The sequence below is a fragment of the Centroberyx gerrardi genome, chromosome 11 (assembly GCF_048128805.1).
Source record: "Centroberyx gerrardi isolate f3 chromosome 11, fCenGer3.hap1.cur.20231027, whole genome shotgun sequence".
In the NCBI taxonomy this organism is placed as follows: Eukaryota; Metazoa; Chordata; class Actinopteri; order Beryciformes; family Berycidae; genus Centroberyx; species Centroberyx gerrardi.
Window position 1 is genome coordinate 6,678,435 of NC_136007.1, and position 14,991 is coordinate 6,693,425.

General features: G+C 40.8%; 1 protein-coding gene across 1 annotated transcript in view; it reads right to left on the reverse strand.

The window, feature by feature from the left end:
* Window positions 1–14,991, reverse strand: part of sec24a (SEC24 homolog A, COPII coat complex component) — a 25,649-nt gene continuing 10,658 nt past the window's right edge. The window contains exons 8-24 of the mRNA XM_078286391.1: window positions 14,425–14,527; window positions 13,754–13,880; window positions 12,367–12,476; window positions 11,730–11,842; window positions 10,869–10,987; window positions 10,331–10,386; window positions 9,727–9,933; window positions 9,372–9,495; window positions 8,266–8,424; window positions 7,334–7,507; window positions 6,123–6,233; window positions 4,453–4,628; window positions 3,494–3,631; window positions 3,155–3,259; window positions 2,642–2,734; window positions 2,417–2,520; window positions 1–1,469 (exon numbers count right to left, since the gene is read on the reverse strand). Of these exons, the coding sequence (XP_078142517.1) occupies window positions 1,355–1,469; window positions 2,417–2,520; window positions 2,642–2,734; window positions 3,155–3,259; window positions 3,494–3,631; window positions 4,453–4,628; window positions 6,123–6,233; window positions 7,334–7,507; window positions 8,266–8,424; window positions 9,372–9,495; window positions 9,727–9,933; window positions 10,331–10,386; window positions 10,869–10,987; window positions 11,730–11,842; window positions 12,367–12,476; window positions 13,754–13,880; window positions 14,425–14,527 (2,134 nt within the window). The 3' untranslated portion in view covers window positions 1–1,354. The remainder of the gene's footprint in view (window positions 1,470–2,416; window positions 2,521–2,641; window positions 2,735–3,154; window positions 3,260–3,493; window positions 3,632–4,452; window positions 4,629–6,122; window positions 6,234–7,333; window positions 7,508–8,265; window positions 8,425–9,371; window positions 9,496–9,726; window positions 9,934–10,330; window positions 10,387–10,868; window positions 10,988–11,729; window positions 11,843–12,366; window positions 12,477–13,753; window positions 13,881–14,424; window positions 14,528–14,991) is intronic.

Here is a 14,991-nt window from a genome sequence, read left to right on the forward strand (position 1 = left end):
TCAATATTATTTTTTGTTAGCCTTGTTCTCACAACCCAAACACTGTTCACCCACCACAACACAAACTATGATTAAAAAGTCCCAAACATTTTATTTTCTTAGCGTCATTTCACCTTAATATGTTCATACTAAAATCATCAGCATTTCTTTACCTTTATATAATGTAGTATTTTCAATATACAAGTATCAATAAGCATGATTAAAAGATCAACAATGGCTTTGTTATGTCTGTGTTAAAGAATTTCCCATATCCTATTATATTAAAATATTTCATATATAGAGTCTGTATTTAAACAGAGGCTTAATAATAAAAAGTGAGTTCCCATACAAGGCAATTACAGAATTTAATCAGATTGGGAGTCTCATAAATTAAACAAACGAAAAAAAAAAAAAAAACACAAACAGAACGGCGACATCGTCAGAGGTGTTGAATGTCCACAGAGAGAGAGAGAGAAAGGATGAAAGAAAGAGTTTTTTTTGAAGGACAGATCAGACCGTGACGGGATGAAAAAAAGGTTCCATTGCTGAGTCGACACATTCAAGGCAGCGAATTACAGCGAGGTCGGTCCGCCATCAAACATCTTCAACGTTTCCGCCATTTACAACAAAGTCTACAGATTTGTTCGACACACGATTATAATGACTGAGAAATAAAAAGCACACGTTCTGTCCTTCACTACTATGTTAGAGAGTATTGTTAGAGCTCAGGTGTTCTGTGTACAAATGCTCCAGGTGACACCCAATAACAGTCTTTGAGTGCGGACACATTAATCATCCTCATGAACCTAGCCTTAAGCATACATACATTATTTTACTTCTATTAGTAAAGACAACTGTGCTTTTTGAACAAAAAGACTTCACACATCCATTGCCTGTACTGTATCTGAACGATACCTCTGTTAGACAGCATTGTTCTATGAGAATAAACACTGATTCATTCGATCATTGACATATATAATCATCATCATCACCGCCATGGATTTCTTGCTTCTTCTTTTTTTTTATTTTCATTTTCCAACAGTTTGCTCCAGCTGGGTGGGGTGTGGGGGGGGGGGGGGGGAAGTGCCAAATCAGCATCAGAATCGAGATTTTTCGTCCCTCCGTCCTCGGTCAGTCCGTCAAATAGTTTGATTTGTGACGCTTCACATCAGTTCAGTTCACGAGGCTTTTTCAGAGAGATGCTGGACCACAGCTGGAGGTGGAGCGAGAGGCATCCCTGAACATGCCTCCCGCTGTTCTCACACACACACACACACATTCACGCACGCACTCACACACACAAAGACACATACATACAACACCGATGCGCGTCCTCGCATCAGTGTCCCCTCGTCTCCGCGGTCCGACGGACTTATTATTTGGAGACTTGCTGTTGGAGGTGGAGGAGAAACTCGTAGTAAGACAAGGCCGACTCCGTTCGGTCCTCGATCATGTTCTGCACAAAGTTGGATTTCAGCTGGCTCTCATCCCTGAAAGTCACACAAAAAAGGTTCATCAGTATCTGTCTGGGCGAAAATTCAATATTATCCTTCCTTCCTTCCATCCTATCGTCTTTCAGTGGAATCATATTGTGATGTTATGGTGATTTTGGGATATTGTAACACAATTCTACTGTCTAAATTGATGATAATAAGGAAATTTTATTTAAAAACTCACAAAATGAGGTATGGTATATTATTATACAGTATAATAATATATATTAATATATATATTAATTATATATTAATCAGAATAATCATATTATTATATGGTATATTATTTGAAAAATTCAGTTTGGTTTGACATCACACCGAACATTACCATTTGGTTCAATGGGATGAACATTAAGTTGATTTAACTTGTGATTCTGCATACGTGAGCCATATTGTGATATATAAAATTGTGATCATGAGTATTGTGGTATAGTAGTAGTAGTTCCAAGTGTCAATTCAAAGTGCTAATAAAGGAACTTGGACTTTTTTAAGACTTTGTAACAGCAGTTGACAAGATCAGTAAGTTCAACCTCAATGTTACTCTGTTTTGCTGTTACTGTGCTGAAGTCATAGGAGTTTGGGAATTTTCTTGGAATCAAGTTCAAGCAGTGGTTCTCTTGAACCACTTGTTGAGATGCAAAATAGGAAGAACAGGGCAGGAGTGTCTTCGTCCATTGCCACAGTGTCTGGTAAATCCCTGAACTCACCAACAACTATTCACTATTTTACCAGCCAGCAGGGGTTTTTCCCCCCTTGAATGGAACAGAATCAGAGCTTCAGATGACGGTGGGTTACTTGCCAAAGTGGCTGGAAGAGGAGACAAACTCAAACTTTACTAGCACTGGTGGCTGGTTTTAATTTCCCCACACAGAGGTAGAGACAACTAACACTACATGCACTTTCTACTTGATTCTACTCTCTCTTCTATGTGGTCTAACGCCCACCTGATGACATGCAGGGTGGGGTAGAAAGGCCTCTGATCCCTCAGCCAGCCAACGAAAGCCCTGGTTCTCTGGGACTCGGCAGTGTCCAGCTCTGGGAGCACGTGCTGTTGGAGAAGAATAACAGTATTAGTACAGTACAAGTATTCATCTAGTTTCATTTGACAATTCAGGTGAGGGTGTAATGTAGTTGTATGTGGTGGATTGGTGCAACATGAGGTTTCCCACCAGGTTCTGAGGCACGGCAGTGTAGTTGGGAACTCCCAGGACTTGCGTGAGGAAGTTGGGGTTGCAATTCCTTCCAATCCACAGATAAATCACCTTTTGGAATAAGGGGCAGAGTCAAAGCACGGTAAAGAAACATGCAAATATTCAGTACAAATTTGACAAAATTGAGCGCTATGGCTCTGACACTTGTACTCCTTCCTATTGGTTGTTTGTAATGTTATAGATGTAGGAATTGAAGCTTCTACTGCTGCACTCATTCTGAATCATTCTGGATAAAAAGTGTGCGTGTAAAATGGAAATTTAAGTGTAGATACTCTTCTAGAGCTTGTACATTCCAATCCAAGTGCTTTAAAAGGAAAAATACACGCTGGTTGTACTTTGGTAGTACATTTGTGGTATAATGTAGGAAATCACTAACTGAAGTAGAAGCAGACAAGGGAGTAGCATCCATTTCGTATTTCTGTTAGTGCGTTACGAGTGCTAATTTCAAAGCCAGGACTGAATCCTCCTCACCGTTCCAGCGTCCATGAGGAAGGCTCCCTCCCTGCAGAGCTTCTCCACAGACAGCTGCTGTATCCGGGGCTGAGGGATGGTCCGCTCACTGATGTTCAAAGCCCCCTGAGGATGGAGGAGAGAGAAGAAAGAAGAGAACATTTAGTAACAGAGGGACACTTCAAAATGTCTGTGGGAGATATTGAAATGGAGCAACAAAAGCAGATATGCACTAGGTAAGACTTTATGTAAAAATACACCCATCTTATCAGTCTAAATCACAAAGTGGGGCTGCAACCGCAATAACTGACAATATATCTACAGCTAGAACATGTGGGAATAAGCATTTCATCCCCTCACCTCGTCCGTCAGGTCGTCGATGCGGTAGAGAGCAGGGTGGATCATCAGCATCACGTAGGCCAGCGGCTGGTACTTCAGCTGACACATGGCAAACACCCGGTCATCCAGCCTGGTGCTGGTCCCCGTCCTGAAGGCTATCTGCAGGTGCGCACACACACAGGAAGAGAGATCAGTAAAGGGTTAACAGAGGGGTTTCCACAGCTGGGTCCAGAGAATCCACAGGTACCCGAGTAGGATCCAGTGGGGTCCAAACAAAAATGTGGAATAGTTTGATTTTAGTGTTATTTCATTCACCAGACTGAAACAGAGGTGTGACCAAGTCTCAAGTCTAAATGTAGATTATCAAGTCAAGTCCAAGTCAAGTCCATGTCATTAATGTCATGTAACAAATCAAGAGTCCAGTATCAATTTAATATCTTAAAGAAAACGAAATATCTAGGACTTTTCAATGCAATATCGTTTTAACAGGATAAAAACTTGATAAGAGCATCGTGAGTTTCTATAGTCAGTTTCAACTTCAATAGATTCAATCATTCCATACGAATTCAGAAAACAGAATTTAAATTCAGTCGTCTGCTGGAACAAGTCATTTACACAAACACAAGATCTTTTGTCAAGACTTTAGAAACCTTTTCAAGTCATCAAAGTACAAGTCAAAGTCAAGTCTCATGCAATTTTAACTCGAGTCCAAGTCATGTGATTCTAGTCCCCACCTCTGCAGTGAAAATATACAAAAATGACTCAGAAATATTAACAAATATGGGTTTGTGAATATCTAGTGAATATCCAATTGAGCATCAAGTTTGGGATCCCCTGGTTCAAGGGTAAAAATACAGTGGAAGGACAAGTAGAACCCAAGCATAAAATTGGCAGACAGTGCAGTAGATTTTTTATTTTATTTTTCAATGTTCTTTTCAAAGCTGCTGTGTAATGTGCTGGTATGGTGTGGAGAGGCAGACCTGTTTGAGCAGGGCGAGGATGTAGAGGGGGAAGAGTCTGAGGCAGGCGGGAGCCAGCAGGCCGGGCTGCTGGATGGTCAACACGGCCTGGCGGTACGACGCCAGCGAGTCGATGGCCGCGTTGGTCATCGCGTCTCTGGCATCACTGAGGCTGGCCGACACCGAACGGTCCACAGCTGCAGAGAGAGAGAGAGAGGAAGGACACGTGTCAAGTTGTCAGTTGTCTCCCATTAATTGAAACAGCATTTCAATTGTGTATTTTTCCATAATTCGACGTATTTCTGACTGAAACAGGATGTTAGGGGGAGGGACATGAATCTTGATTTGTCAAAAATTTTGGATTCTTTAAAATGAATAAATCCCAGCCACTGGGATGCAACCATGGTGTCTTAGGTAAAGGAAACAGGATTTTCAGGGTTGAACACCCAAAAATACCATAACATACCATGTTGCCATTTATGTCACTTTGAAAATTGTGAAGTTACAAGTTTTATATGATCAGAGGGACTGAGAGGGGATTGTTCAAAAATCTGTGATGGTATAATTAGTTTGAATTTTTATGAACACCACTAAAAATAAGCCATTTTCTGGGAAGTAACAGTAGTGGGAGTTTGATATATAAAAAAAAAATAATAATAATTCTTTGAGAATTTTATGTGTACATAACGTAAAATTTGCTTAAAAGGTGAAGCTAATCTTCATTTCATTGTGACTGTAACTGTTTATTTCAGTATTATGTAGTGAATATTAGAATTAAGTGGTAGAGGCTGTGTACTTTCATTAATGACATTCACACTTGGATTGACTATACATTTACAGTAGTCGTGCAGTGACTAATGTTCCAGCTGAGAAGTGTGGTGAGAGATTCGACTGAACTAAATGTCAAACTCCTGGTGTTCCATATTTTGAAGGAAGGGAAACAGCAGTGTCTGTTCTATAAGTAGTGGTTGAGTGTCAGAAAAGCCCAGGCTCATCTGACTGCTCTGCATGTGACGGTTACTAGGCAACCAGAGCCACCGTCACTCATCACCGCCATCTGTCAGCGCTAATAACAGAGAAGTGGAGGAAAAGCCTGCTATGATTATAGCATCCAGCCAGGCAAAGACCATTTACCATAACAATGAAGACTAATGGAAAGCTATCCTTTATTTACGTTTTATACACACACACACACCAAACTCATGCTGTATATGGAAGAAAATATTCTTGTTGAAAACATACTATTAGAGTGAGGCTCTGATCCATCAGAAACAGCCTGGTATTAGTATAAATCTGACACCTGTGATGAAATGATGTTAAGTTAAAACTCATAATGGAATATAGCTGTCGTTTTCGGTTTATTTGCACAACTTTGCTTGAAATTAGTCAGACATTTGAGGAACTAAGGCTGTGCAATATTCACAAAACATTATGCAATTGTGACACATGTGGGCAATCTTATCTTATCAATCTTACATATAAAATGTAATAGTAAGGGGAAGAGGAAATGTGATGCCAGTGCTTCAGGTTTGGTCAGTTTGAATAAAATCAACCAATTTTCTCCAACATGCAGTTTGATTTGTAGGCCAGGTATTCTGCACAGCACCAGAATATCTTGTTTTAAAAGTTGCCTAAAACAACTTTATTCTAAGAAAAAAATAAGTCCGCCTGTTTGCAAGTGCGGTACGTACCCATACTAGCCAGCAGTCCAGTGACGGCTTGAACATCAGCACCGGCAAAGATATCTGACAGAGAGTTGACCACAGGGAGACACATGGTGTGGACACGGATCCTCCGTTCTCCTGACGACAAGAAACAGGACAAACTTTCATTATTTCTACTTTTTACATTTGGCCTTGAAGAAACCTCTAGCTACAGAGACAGTTCACATTTAAGATTTTTAACTTAAAGATGTCTTTTTAGTTTAAAAATTTTAAACATGGAGGCTTTCCCCGCAAAAAATATTTTCAATCAGTTTTTTGAAATCTTAGACACGTTTTCAAGGTCAAAGCTAACATTTAATCAGCTTAAATTCAAAGTTTGATCAGATTACCTGTTTAATTACCTGTTCCACTAGCATAACCCTATTAGATGACATAGAAAAAGTAACAGTACTGTTCTATATTAATGCCTCTATTACAGTTGAAACGTAGAAAAGCCTCATTCCCAAAAACAAATTCCTGCAGTGATTTCCAGGAAATACTCTGGAAAAGCCTCACAGTAGATCTGATCCGACAATCAGTCCAACTACATTTCCATTATAAATCAAATATGTGAATAAGTGTGTGGGCTTATAATATCTGTGTATGTACAATTGTGCATGCGTAGTCTCATGTAGCATATTGGGTTAAGCATAGCGCCAACACTGCCACAGTTACGGGTTCGATCCATATGAACATCCATATTAAATCCATACGAATGCATGGCAGCCAAATAAAAAATGCATGCAGTCATGGTATTGCAAGTCACTTTGGATAAAAGCATCCACTAAAAGGTGTCTGCACGTTATACAAGGTTCCAACTATGGCCCTGATTTAAAAACCCATGACTTTTCCCATTACTTTCCATAACTAAGTCGGAGCTTTTCAGTGACCTAAAAATGTTCTTCCTTCCTGGTTTATTAATGCTGTTTTTCAAAGGGGTGAACAGTCTGGTTTCCACTACAGCTGGTCTGCTGTGGAGAAAAACAGCTGAAAACCACTATCTGGTGCAATAAATGTGTGTGAACCAAGCTGTAAAATACATTCTGGTAAATTCCTGTAAAGTGAATTTAGCAAATTCCCTGACTTTCCCTGTCTGGAATACAACCTCTCAAAATTCCATGATATTCCAGAAATTCCATGACCTGGTGTGTGTGTGTGTGTGTGTGTGTGTATGTGTGTGTGTCTCTGAGTGTGTGTACCTTTACTGGACGTGTACAGCAGTGCGGCCTGGAAGGAGACGACCTGCATGTCCAGCAGGTTTTCCTCGATGGACATCTGAACAGCGAAGCCAGCGTCCGGGTTTACGTTGGGAAGCGACAACAGATCGGTGGAGCGCACAAAGAAGTTTCCGTGGAACGTGTGGATGGACAGACCTGCAGAGAGAAACTGGAGTTACCAATCCATAATACTATCATATGCACAAAGGTAGCCCCAAAAGAATCAATGTGTCTGGGGTCTGGAGATGTTTTGTCTTTCAAATTGATTGACAGAGCTTTTACTGCAAGGACTAACAGCCATCAGTCACATTTTAATGTATTCACAAGCTGTGCAGGCTGTACTGCTGGTACATACTGCAGTAAAAGTGGCCTATATTATTATTTATTAACGTGTTTAGAAAGTTAGAAAGAGCATATAATCCTTCTACAAGTCATACATTTCAGAATGCATGCTCTTCTGAGCAGAGGGGCTATAAAAGGTACAAACTTTTCACATGGACTTTTTGACAGACACACAAGTAGGTTTCCATATAATTATCACACCAGGCAGCCGCTGTCATTCTTCACAGGGAAGAATACATAATCCAATCATGTGATTTTTCATGATTAAAATAACACTGCAGAAATGTGATCGGGACAAGATAAATAAAAGAGAATAATAGAAAAGCAGGGGAAAATGAAAACGCCTCAGGGATGTGACAAGGAACACAAAAAAGCATTAAAAAAGCAAATATTTTTTGAAATTAATGGGAGTTATGTGTCCAAAAAACTGTAACTCAGAAAAATCACACCTCTGCTCACTAAAAAATAAACGTGAGATTATGTCAAATCATCTCAAATCTTCCTGTCACATCTACAAATGTGTCAGGAAGGTTTAATTTTCCTGAAGTTCCCCATTTTGGACTCCACCTGACCTTTGGTGCAACGTATCCTCATGACGGCCTCGAAGCCGATCTTCCTGGTCAGGTATCTCTTCAGATCCTTCTGGAAGCGCTCCACCTGCGAGGGGCTGTGCTGCTGGTGGTAGGAGGGGTAGTAGTACACGCTCCCCGCAGAGTATCTGGATATGCAACCTGGGAGGAGAGGAGAGGAGAGGAGAGGAGAGGAGAGGAGAGGAGAGGAGAGGCAGGAATGAGATGTTGATCGTCTTCTTTTCAACATGATAAAAATAGATTTACACCCGACTCTCCTGCTCGCACCTGGTCTTGTTGAAAGAAAAAACCCTTTCCTCTTGCCTCTTATTTCTGTATCTAGCTTTTTTCAATTACTGATGACACATGGATGTTGTAGACAAATTAATGTTTTTTTTTACTGTCTGGGGACTGTTGTTTTGACTCTTGCACTCATTATTGGTTGCTTGCAAAGTTGGCAATACAGGAAACTAAGCCAATTCTACTGTTGCACTGTCTGCATAAAACTTTCTTCAAACTTTCCTCGTGACTGTGCCGGGCGATGGCAGACTGTGTACAGATAGAAATCACTGCACAGTGGACGAATATGTGGTTTCTCAGCTGAAAAGGTTCCAAAAATAAACCTGGCAAAATCAGCAAAACTGAGTTCATGATATTTCATTTTTAAAGAATCTACAGGCCATATAATAAAAACTACTAACAACTTTTATTACTAAAAGGTTAGTGTTCTTACTTTGAAGATGCTGCTAGTCGCCTACTATCACTCAACAGAGTGTTTGCTAAAGTGTTAGCATGGAGCACTGCTGCCAATGATCTATTGGGGACACATGCATGATTTTGGTGTCTATATTCTCACTGCTTAATGGGAGTTGAGTTGACCAGCTGGCCAATCTCCCAAAAAAAAAAAGTATTTGTTTAAGTTTAATTATTAGACTTTTATTATATATAGCACAAAGTTAACAACAGGCCAGTAAATCTTGACTCATGAATCTGATGGCAAACATTAACTAGCAATGCCAGGTCACAGTACAGTGTATTGAGCAGTAACAAGTGGACCAATAACCCCACTCCCCCCTTTCCCTCCATCTCCCCGTCCCATCTGAACTCACCTAGCGATGCCAGGTCGCAGTACTGAGCGCTGAGCAGGAACAGGTCGACCGCCACCTGCTGGCCGGAGCAGTCCAGAGCCAGCTTCTTGTAGAAGTCTGTGGCCGGAGATAAGTGCTGGATGTCCTGGGAGGAAGGCAAGACAATGAGGTCAAAAGACAGTCACCCTAAGAAAATGTGTCAAATTTTCTTACTGGTGGTGGGCAAAGACAGTAGAATTTCATAGGAGCCCCCGCACATACCATTACTGCCATACCCAACTTTTTGAATTTTCTCCTGGATATTTTTCATAGTGAGTACTTTTAATGAGCCTTGGATCTACGAAACCTGTTAAGACTCTTTGTATAGAGCTCTTACCTTGGCAGATGCCCTCTGGTTGGGGTCCTCTCTGGACTTGAGTGCCCCCACTCCCAGGTTGGGCAGCTGGGTCTGAAAGACAGACATGCGCCCCCCGGTGGGCGACAGCAGCTTGAAGGCGGCCTGCAGAGCCGGACCGAGGGCGGACTGGGTCTCCATGGTCTTCTCAAACAGATGTGGAAGGCTCTTCAGCAGATCCTGCACAAGCTGGGAAACAAACACAAGGTTTGAAATTCATTTTTTGTGAAATTTGAGAATGATTCAAGTTCTCTCCAACAGTGGGTCCAAAATGTTCTGAGTGAAATGACATCTTCTATCTAGTTAATGTTTTTCTTGAGAAATAGAAAACACATGGTTAAAATTAAGTTTGTAATTAAGAACAGCGATGCAAAAAGTGAGGAAGTCATGGACTGTTAATACATTCAAATAACAATGGCAACAACCTCAAACACATTCCAGTGCAAATGCTTATGGATTTATGAGTTGGATAAATGTAATGAGACAGGCCGCACCCGCATCCATGCCTGTAGCACATGAAGATGCCGTAGTATAATTTTAGCAAACTTGACATACAATTAGCTTGAACCAAGGTGAAGTTTCTCACCTCTTTGCATTCGTTGAGGTTTACTAGAAGGCTGTCTGGTGTTGGTAAAAATATATCTGTGGAGTGAAAAAAAAATGCCATTAAAAAATGCAGTTACAAACACTCCAACATTACCATCTTGATGAGATTGATTCAAGAAGACCACACAAACGCAATAAAGAAAAAAACATGTAAGCCTTTGCTCATGATGCAACAAACTGACTTGAGGTAAAGTGGGCAACTAAATAATCTAATAAATCCAAAAATCTATTTGATGTTGTATTTCCCACCAGTGATCATACCCAACACCAAAATTTAATTTGGCCAAATAGGGAAAATCCAGCAGGGTCCAACTAGCAGAGATGGGAGGCTTTTCTCTGTTGCTGCCCCACTTTGTGACATGTGTATTTTTTTACATGAAACTCTTGCCAAGTGCGGCTTTAAAGGACAGAAAATGGGCCACTTTCTGATTATTTATTGGTTGTGAATTTCTGCACACAGCTAGTGTCAAGCGGCTGTAATAATGAGAGCAAAGCCCTTGCTGTTGGCCGCTTCTCACCTTCGATGTCAGACACAATAAGCATCTGTGGCTGAGAAAGCCCCTCCTGCAGGTTGTAGAAGTGGATGGTGCTGTCAAAGGTGATGAAGCCTACTTTTGTCCGCGAGTCTCCAGGAAGCCTAGAGCACACGAACACGCATATAAATAAATAAGCTGGCAGTCAAGTGACAGGGATGACCTTCTTTCAGCTGCATCTAACAAGCATGAGCCCCATTTTAACACTGCAGCAATCAGTTAAGATTACTACTACTGAACGTATGTTGAAGAATATGTCTTAACAGCTGGTCAATAATTATTGACACAAAGCTACAGTACATATCTATCTCAGGGAGTGAAGGAGTATTCCACAGCCAGAAAAAAAGAACAATATGGGGAGCTTATTGGGGTTCAAAATGGTAATTTTGGTTTTCGCTCCATCAGTCCCCATTCTGGTCCCAGTTTAGGTTCAAGTGTAGTTTGTGGTACCAATACTGTTCTTGTGTACTTTATTATGCTAAAGCAGTGATTCTTAATATTAAAGTTTCTGAAGAAAATCTAACTGAAATATGTTTTGTTTCATTTTATTTTTTTTGTTTGTGTGGTGGCCCTCTGCTGCTGAATTAATTAAGGAAACATAACATCTATTAAACAAGTGCATGTATAAATAATAACATATACTCATAAACTGCCAAGGATAAGTGGTTGCAAATAACCATACGTCTGTATATCTACACATATAATAAGTGACATGTCAAACATCTGAGCCAGGTTTCTACAAAGTCTCCCCCCCCCCCATTAGTATAAAAGCACAAGGGGCAGATGCATCAGATCCCGGTGTCTTCTCAACATAGACAATAACTGAGAATATAATGATGTACATACGCATTAATGTTGTCCAGCAGTGACTGGCAGACCACATTCAGGTACCCCGTCTCCACTGCATTGTGGGATACGTCCAGAACGAAGAGGTAAACAGCAGGCTGTGGCGGTCTCAGCTGAGGGCCAGAGGTTTCATAAGGTAAGTAAATCAAACACACACCATCACAGGCAATCAGTCACACACACACACACAGCTCACCACATAATTTGCAAGATGCATGCAAACACTTGGACAATAAACAACTTTGGTTCATTGGACCCGAGGGCATCAAATATTTCACACAAACAGCAACAATGAGGACATTTAATTTAATGCCCAGTTTCCATTTGAACAGTTTGTTAAAAAACGAATATTCTACCATTTGAAAGAAGTGAAACCTACTGTTATAAAATGATTGATGGCACAAAATGAAAACAAATTGAGGTACTTTTAAATAAGATAATACGGTAAGGTAATTAAGGTCCTTAAATGACAAAATAGCACTTTTACAAAGTGGTTCCTCTATATTTTAGAGATAGTGAATGATGATGAGCTTCAAGTAATTATTTTGATGCATATGTTTGGAAATGAACTCATTTACATTATATTTATATGTTGAATGCCAGTGTAGCAGTATCCATCATTCCTGCTGAATCCTACCATGTATTCTGAGGGAGCGATGAACTCGATGGTGGCGTTCTGGACCTCGGGTCTTTTGTGTGGCTCTCCGTACGATCTGCTGACTGGGTTGTACATGAACTCCTCAGGAACTGCAGCGACACACACACACACACACACACACACCATCCGGTCAGGTTATTCTAACAGTCAGATCACAGTACTAGAGAAGGGCAAAGGGTTCCCACGAAAGCAAGATACTAGAAAAATAAGGTGTGGGGAATCACTTATAATGCAAAGAGAAAATCATTTATTGAAACTAACAGACGCAAAGATAAAAATGTGTACAGAGGCTGTGGAAGTGTAAATATGGCTACATAATACATGCAAACTTAAGGTGACGCATTTCGAATGGATACAATCCTTGCTGACGGAGGAAGAACATATCAACACAAAACACGCTGCCTAAAGTGTGTGGACATATTATAATGTATATTGTGTATTTACTGCTCCACGGCCAAATGTACACATTTCTATCTTTGTAACTGTTACCTTGAAGAAATTGTTTTCTTTTTGCATAAATAGTGGTTTCTCCTCCCTTATATTTTCTCACATCTTAACACAAACACTTCCAGGATTAGGGTGCTTGATTCCCACTGAAGCCGCCAATACTAAAAATATATGCACACATGGCACTGGATAAAGGTGTCTGCCTGCCAAATGGCTTATATACTGTATATGAAAGGCATATATAGACATACATATCGCAGCTTCTAGCCTGTGTGGAATAATTAAAACAAAACTAACTCCTGTTATAGACTGCCTGTCTCTCCTGAACCTGAGGGTCAGGTTACAAGAAACAGATCTACAATACTGAACACTGAATCTTAGGGAGCGATCACGTCTACGGTTTCTTTTCTTTGGTATGAACCAGAGTGGAAAGGTCCTGTAACTTTAGCTGAGCATCATGGACTCTGGTGTCCATACCAGTTAAGAACTCACAAAGAAACAGCTGAATATAAGCATCAGTTCAGACTGCTGTTTGCCCTCCCTTCATTGTGTTATGGTAGGCTTTCAAAGCATGAGGAACTGCTGGCTGTCTGATGTCAACATCAGCCTCCAAACATGCTTTATGTGAACACTCCCTTACATGACAGAACTGTTTTACAATCTATTCCAAATTCAGATCAAAACCAGCACCTTCAAAATAAGTGGAAAAAATTACAAAACCCATCATAGTCAAAATTCCTTTTGTTACTTTATGGAAATGCATTTTGTTGCCAAGCCATATTAGTTAGGACTCTGCTGCTGAATGGCTGGAACTGTATTGACTGACTTATTGGGAACTGTTAAGGGCCTCCAGTGTTTTCCAATGACAATAGCCCTTTCAGATGATCGTCTTCCCTTCCCATCTCCCGCCCCTCCTCACCATCGTTGACTCGGTAGCACAGGTTGCATTTCCACCTCCTCTGGTCCAGGAAGGAAACAAAGGGGTTGATGTAGGTTCTGCAGGAGCGACACCTGACGATGGTGCTGGACGTCACCACAGGAAGTTGCTGCACAGGAAAAAACACAGTGCAACCGCTGTGTGACATTTCAGCATAAACGCCTCGGGCAAATTCGTTTTCTTGGCTGCAAAGTCTGCACAAATGGCATTCAAATAAAGGGTTTCATTTAGCTCTACAACTTCATCTCAAGTTCCTTCTGTGTCACAGATAGCACAAGAATGAAATCATTCTGACAGCGAGATTTAACCCCGAGACATATTTAGTCAAATCCTATACTGAGAAGCATCGTCAAAACAACCCTCAATATAAAGCCATTTCTAGTCTGGTCTAGGCGTTTTATCTACAGGATGCAGGCTTTTTTTTTTTTTTAAACCATTACTCATTCAGGGAAGAGCTGAAGCACATACTCAGCAGTTTTCTGGCACCAATTTGCTTCACATTCATACAGTAAAACCTATTCACACCTAGGAGCTTTATTCACTTTTCTCAGCTAGTGTTAAGGACTCAACAACCTTCCTGTCACAAGTTTACTGCTGTGTGCAAACAATGTGCTTAGGGTTGGTTTGAGTGTGGAGAGCGCTTGCTGTTGTACCGAGAGGTCTTTGAAGGGGTGGAGCAGCAGGCCCAGCGGCAGCTTGGCTTTGTTCAGCAGAGACTGGGTCTGAGGGATGCTGGTCAGGGTGCAGCGGAAAACCCTGGAGAGACACAAACACAGAAGCTCATAGCACTTTAGTCCTGCATGTGGAGGTCCTGCTGTTCTTGCTATTCTACACGTGTCAGCATTGTACGACATTTGGGCGACTGAGATCAAATACATCAGGGATTGGCGTTGGATTGAATCCATTGTTGGCTAGAAATTCCCTTGCTGATTTTTTGCCAATTTAAATTTTTTACCTTGACCTTTAGCAATTTAAAAACGTAAATGTAGCCAGTGCAAAAACACTCAAATGGGGAAGCAATTGCAAGGACAAAGATGATGCTCAAGCTGATTTGAAATGTATTTAGAGGCAGAACAAAAGGAAGCCTAAACACAGCCGACATTTCACAGAGCCTTTCTCAGTGTGCTGGTTTAGTCCCATTTGAGTTTTGTGTTACTGCTTCCTCTCGGGAATGCACCACTAGCTGTGACTTAGTCGTTTTTTTTCTTGACTGCAAGGAC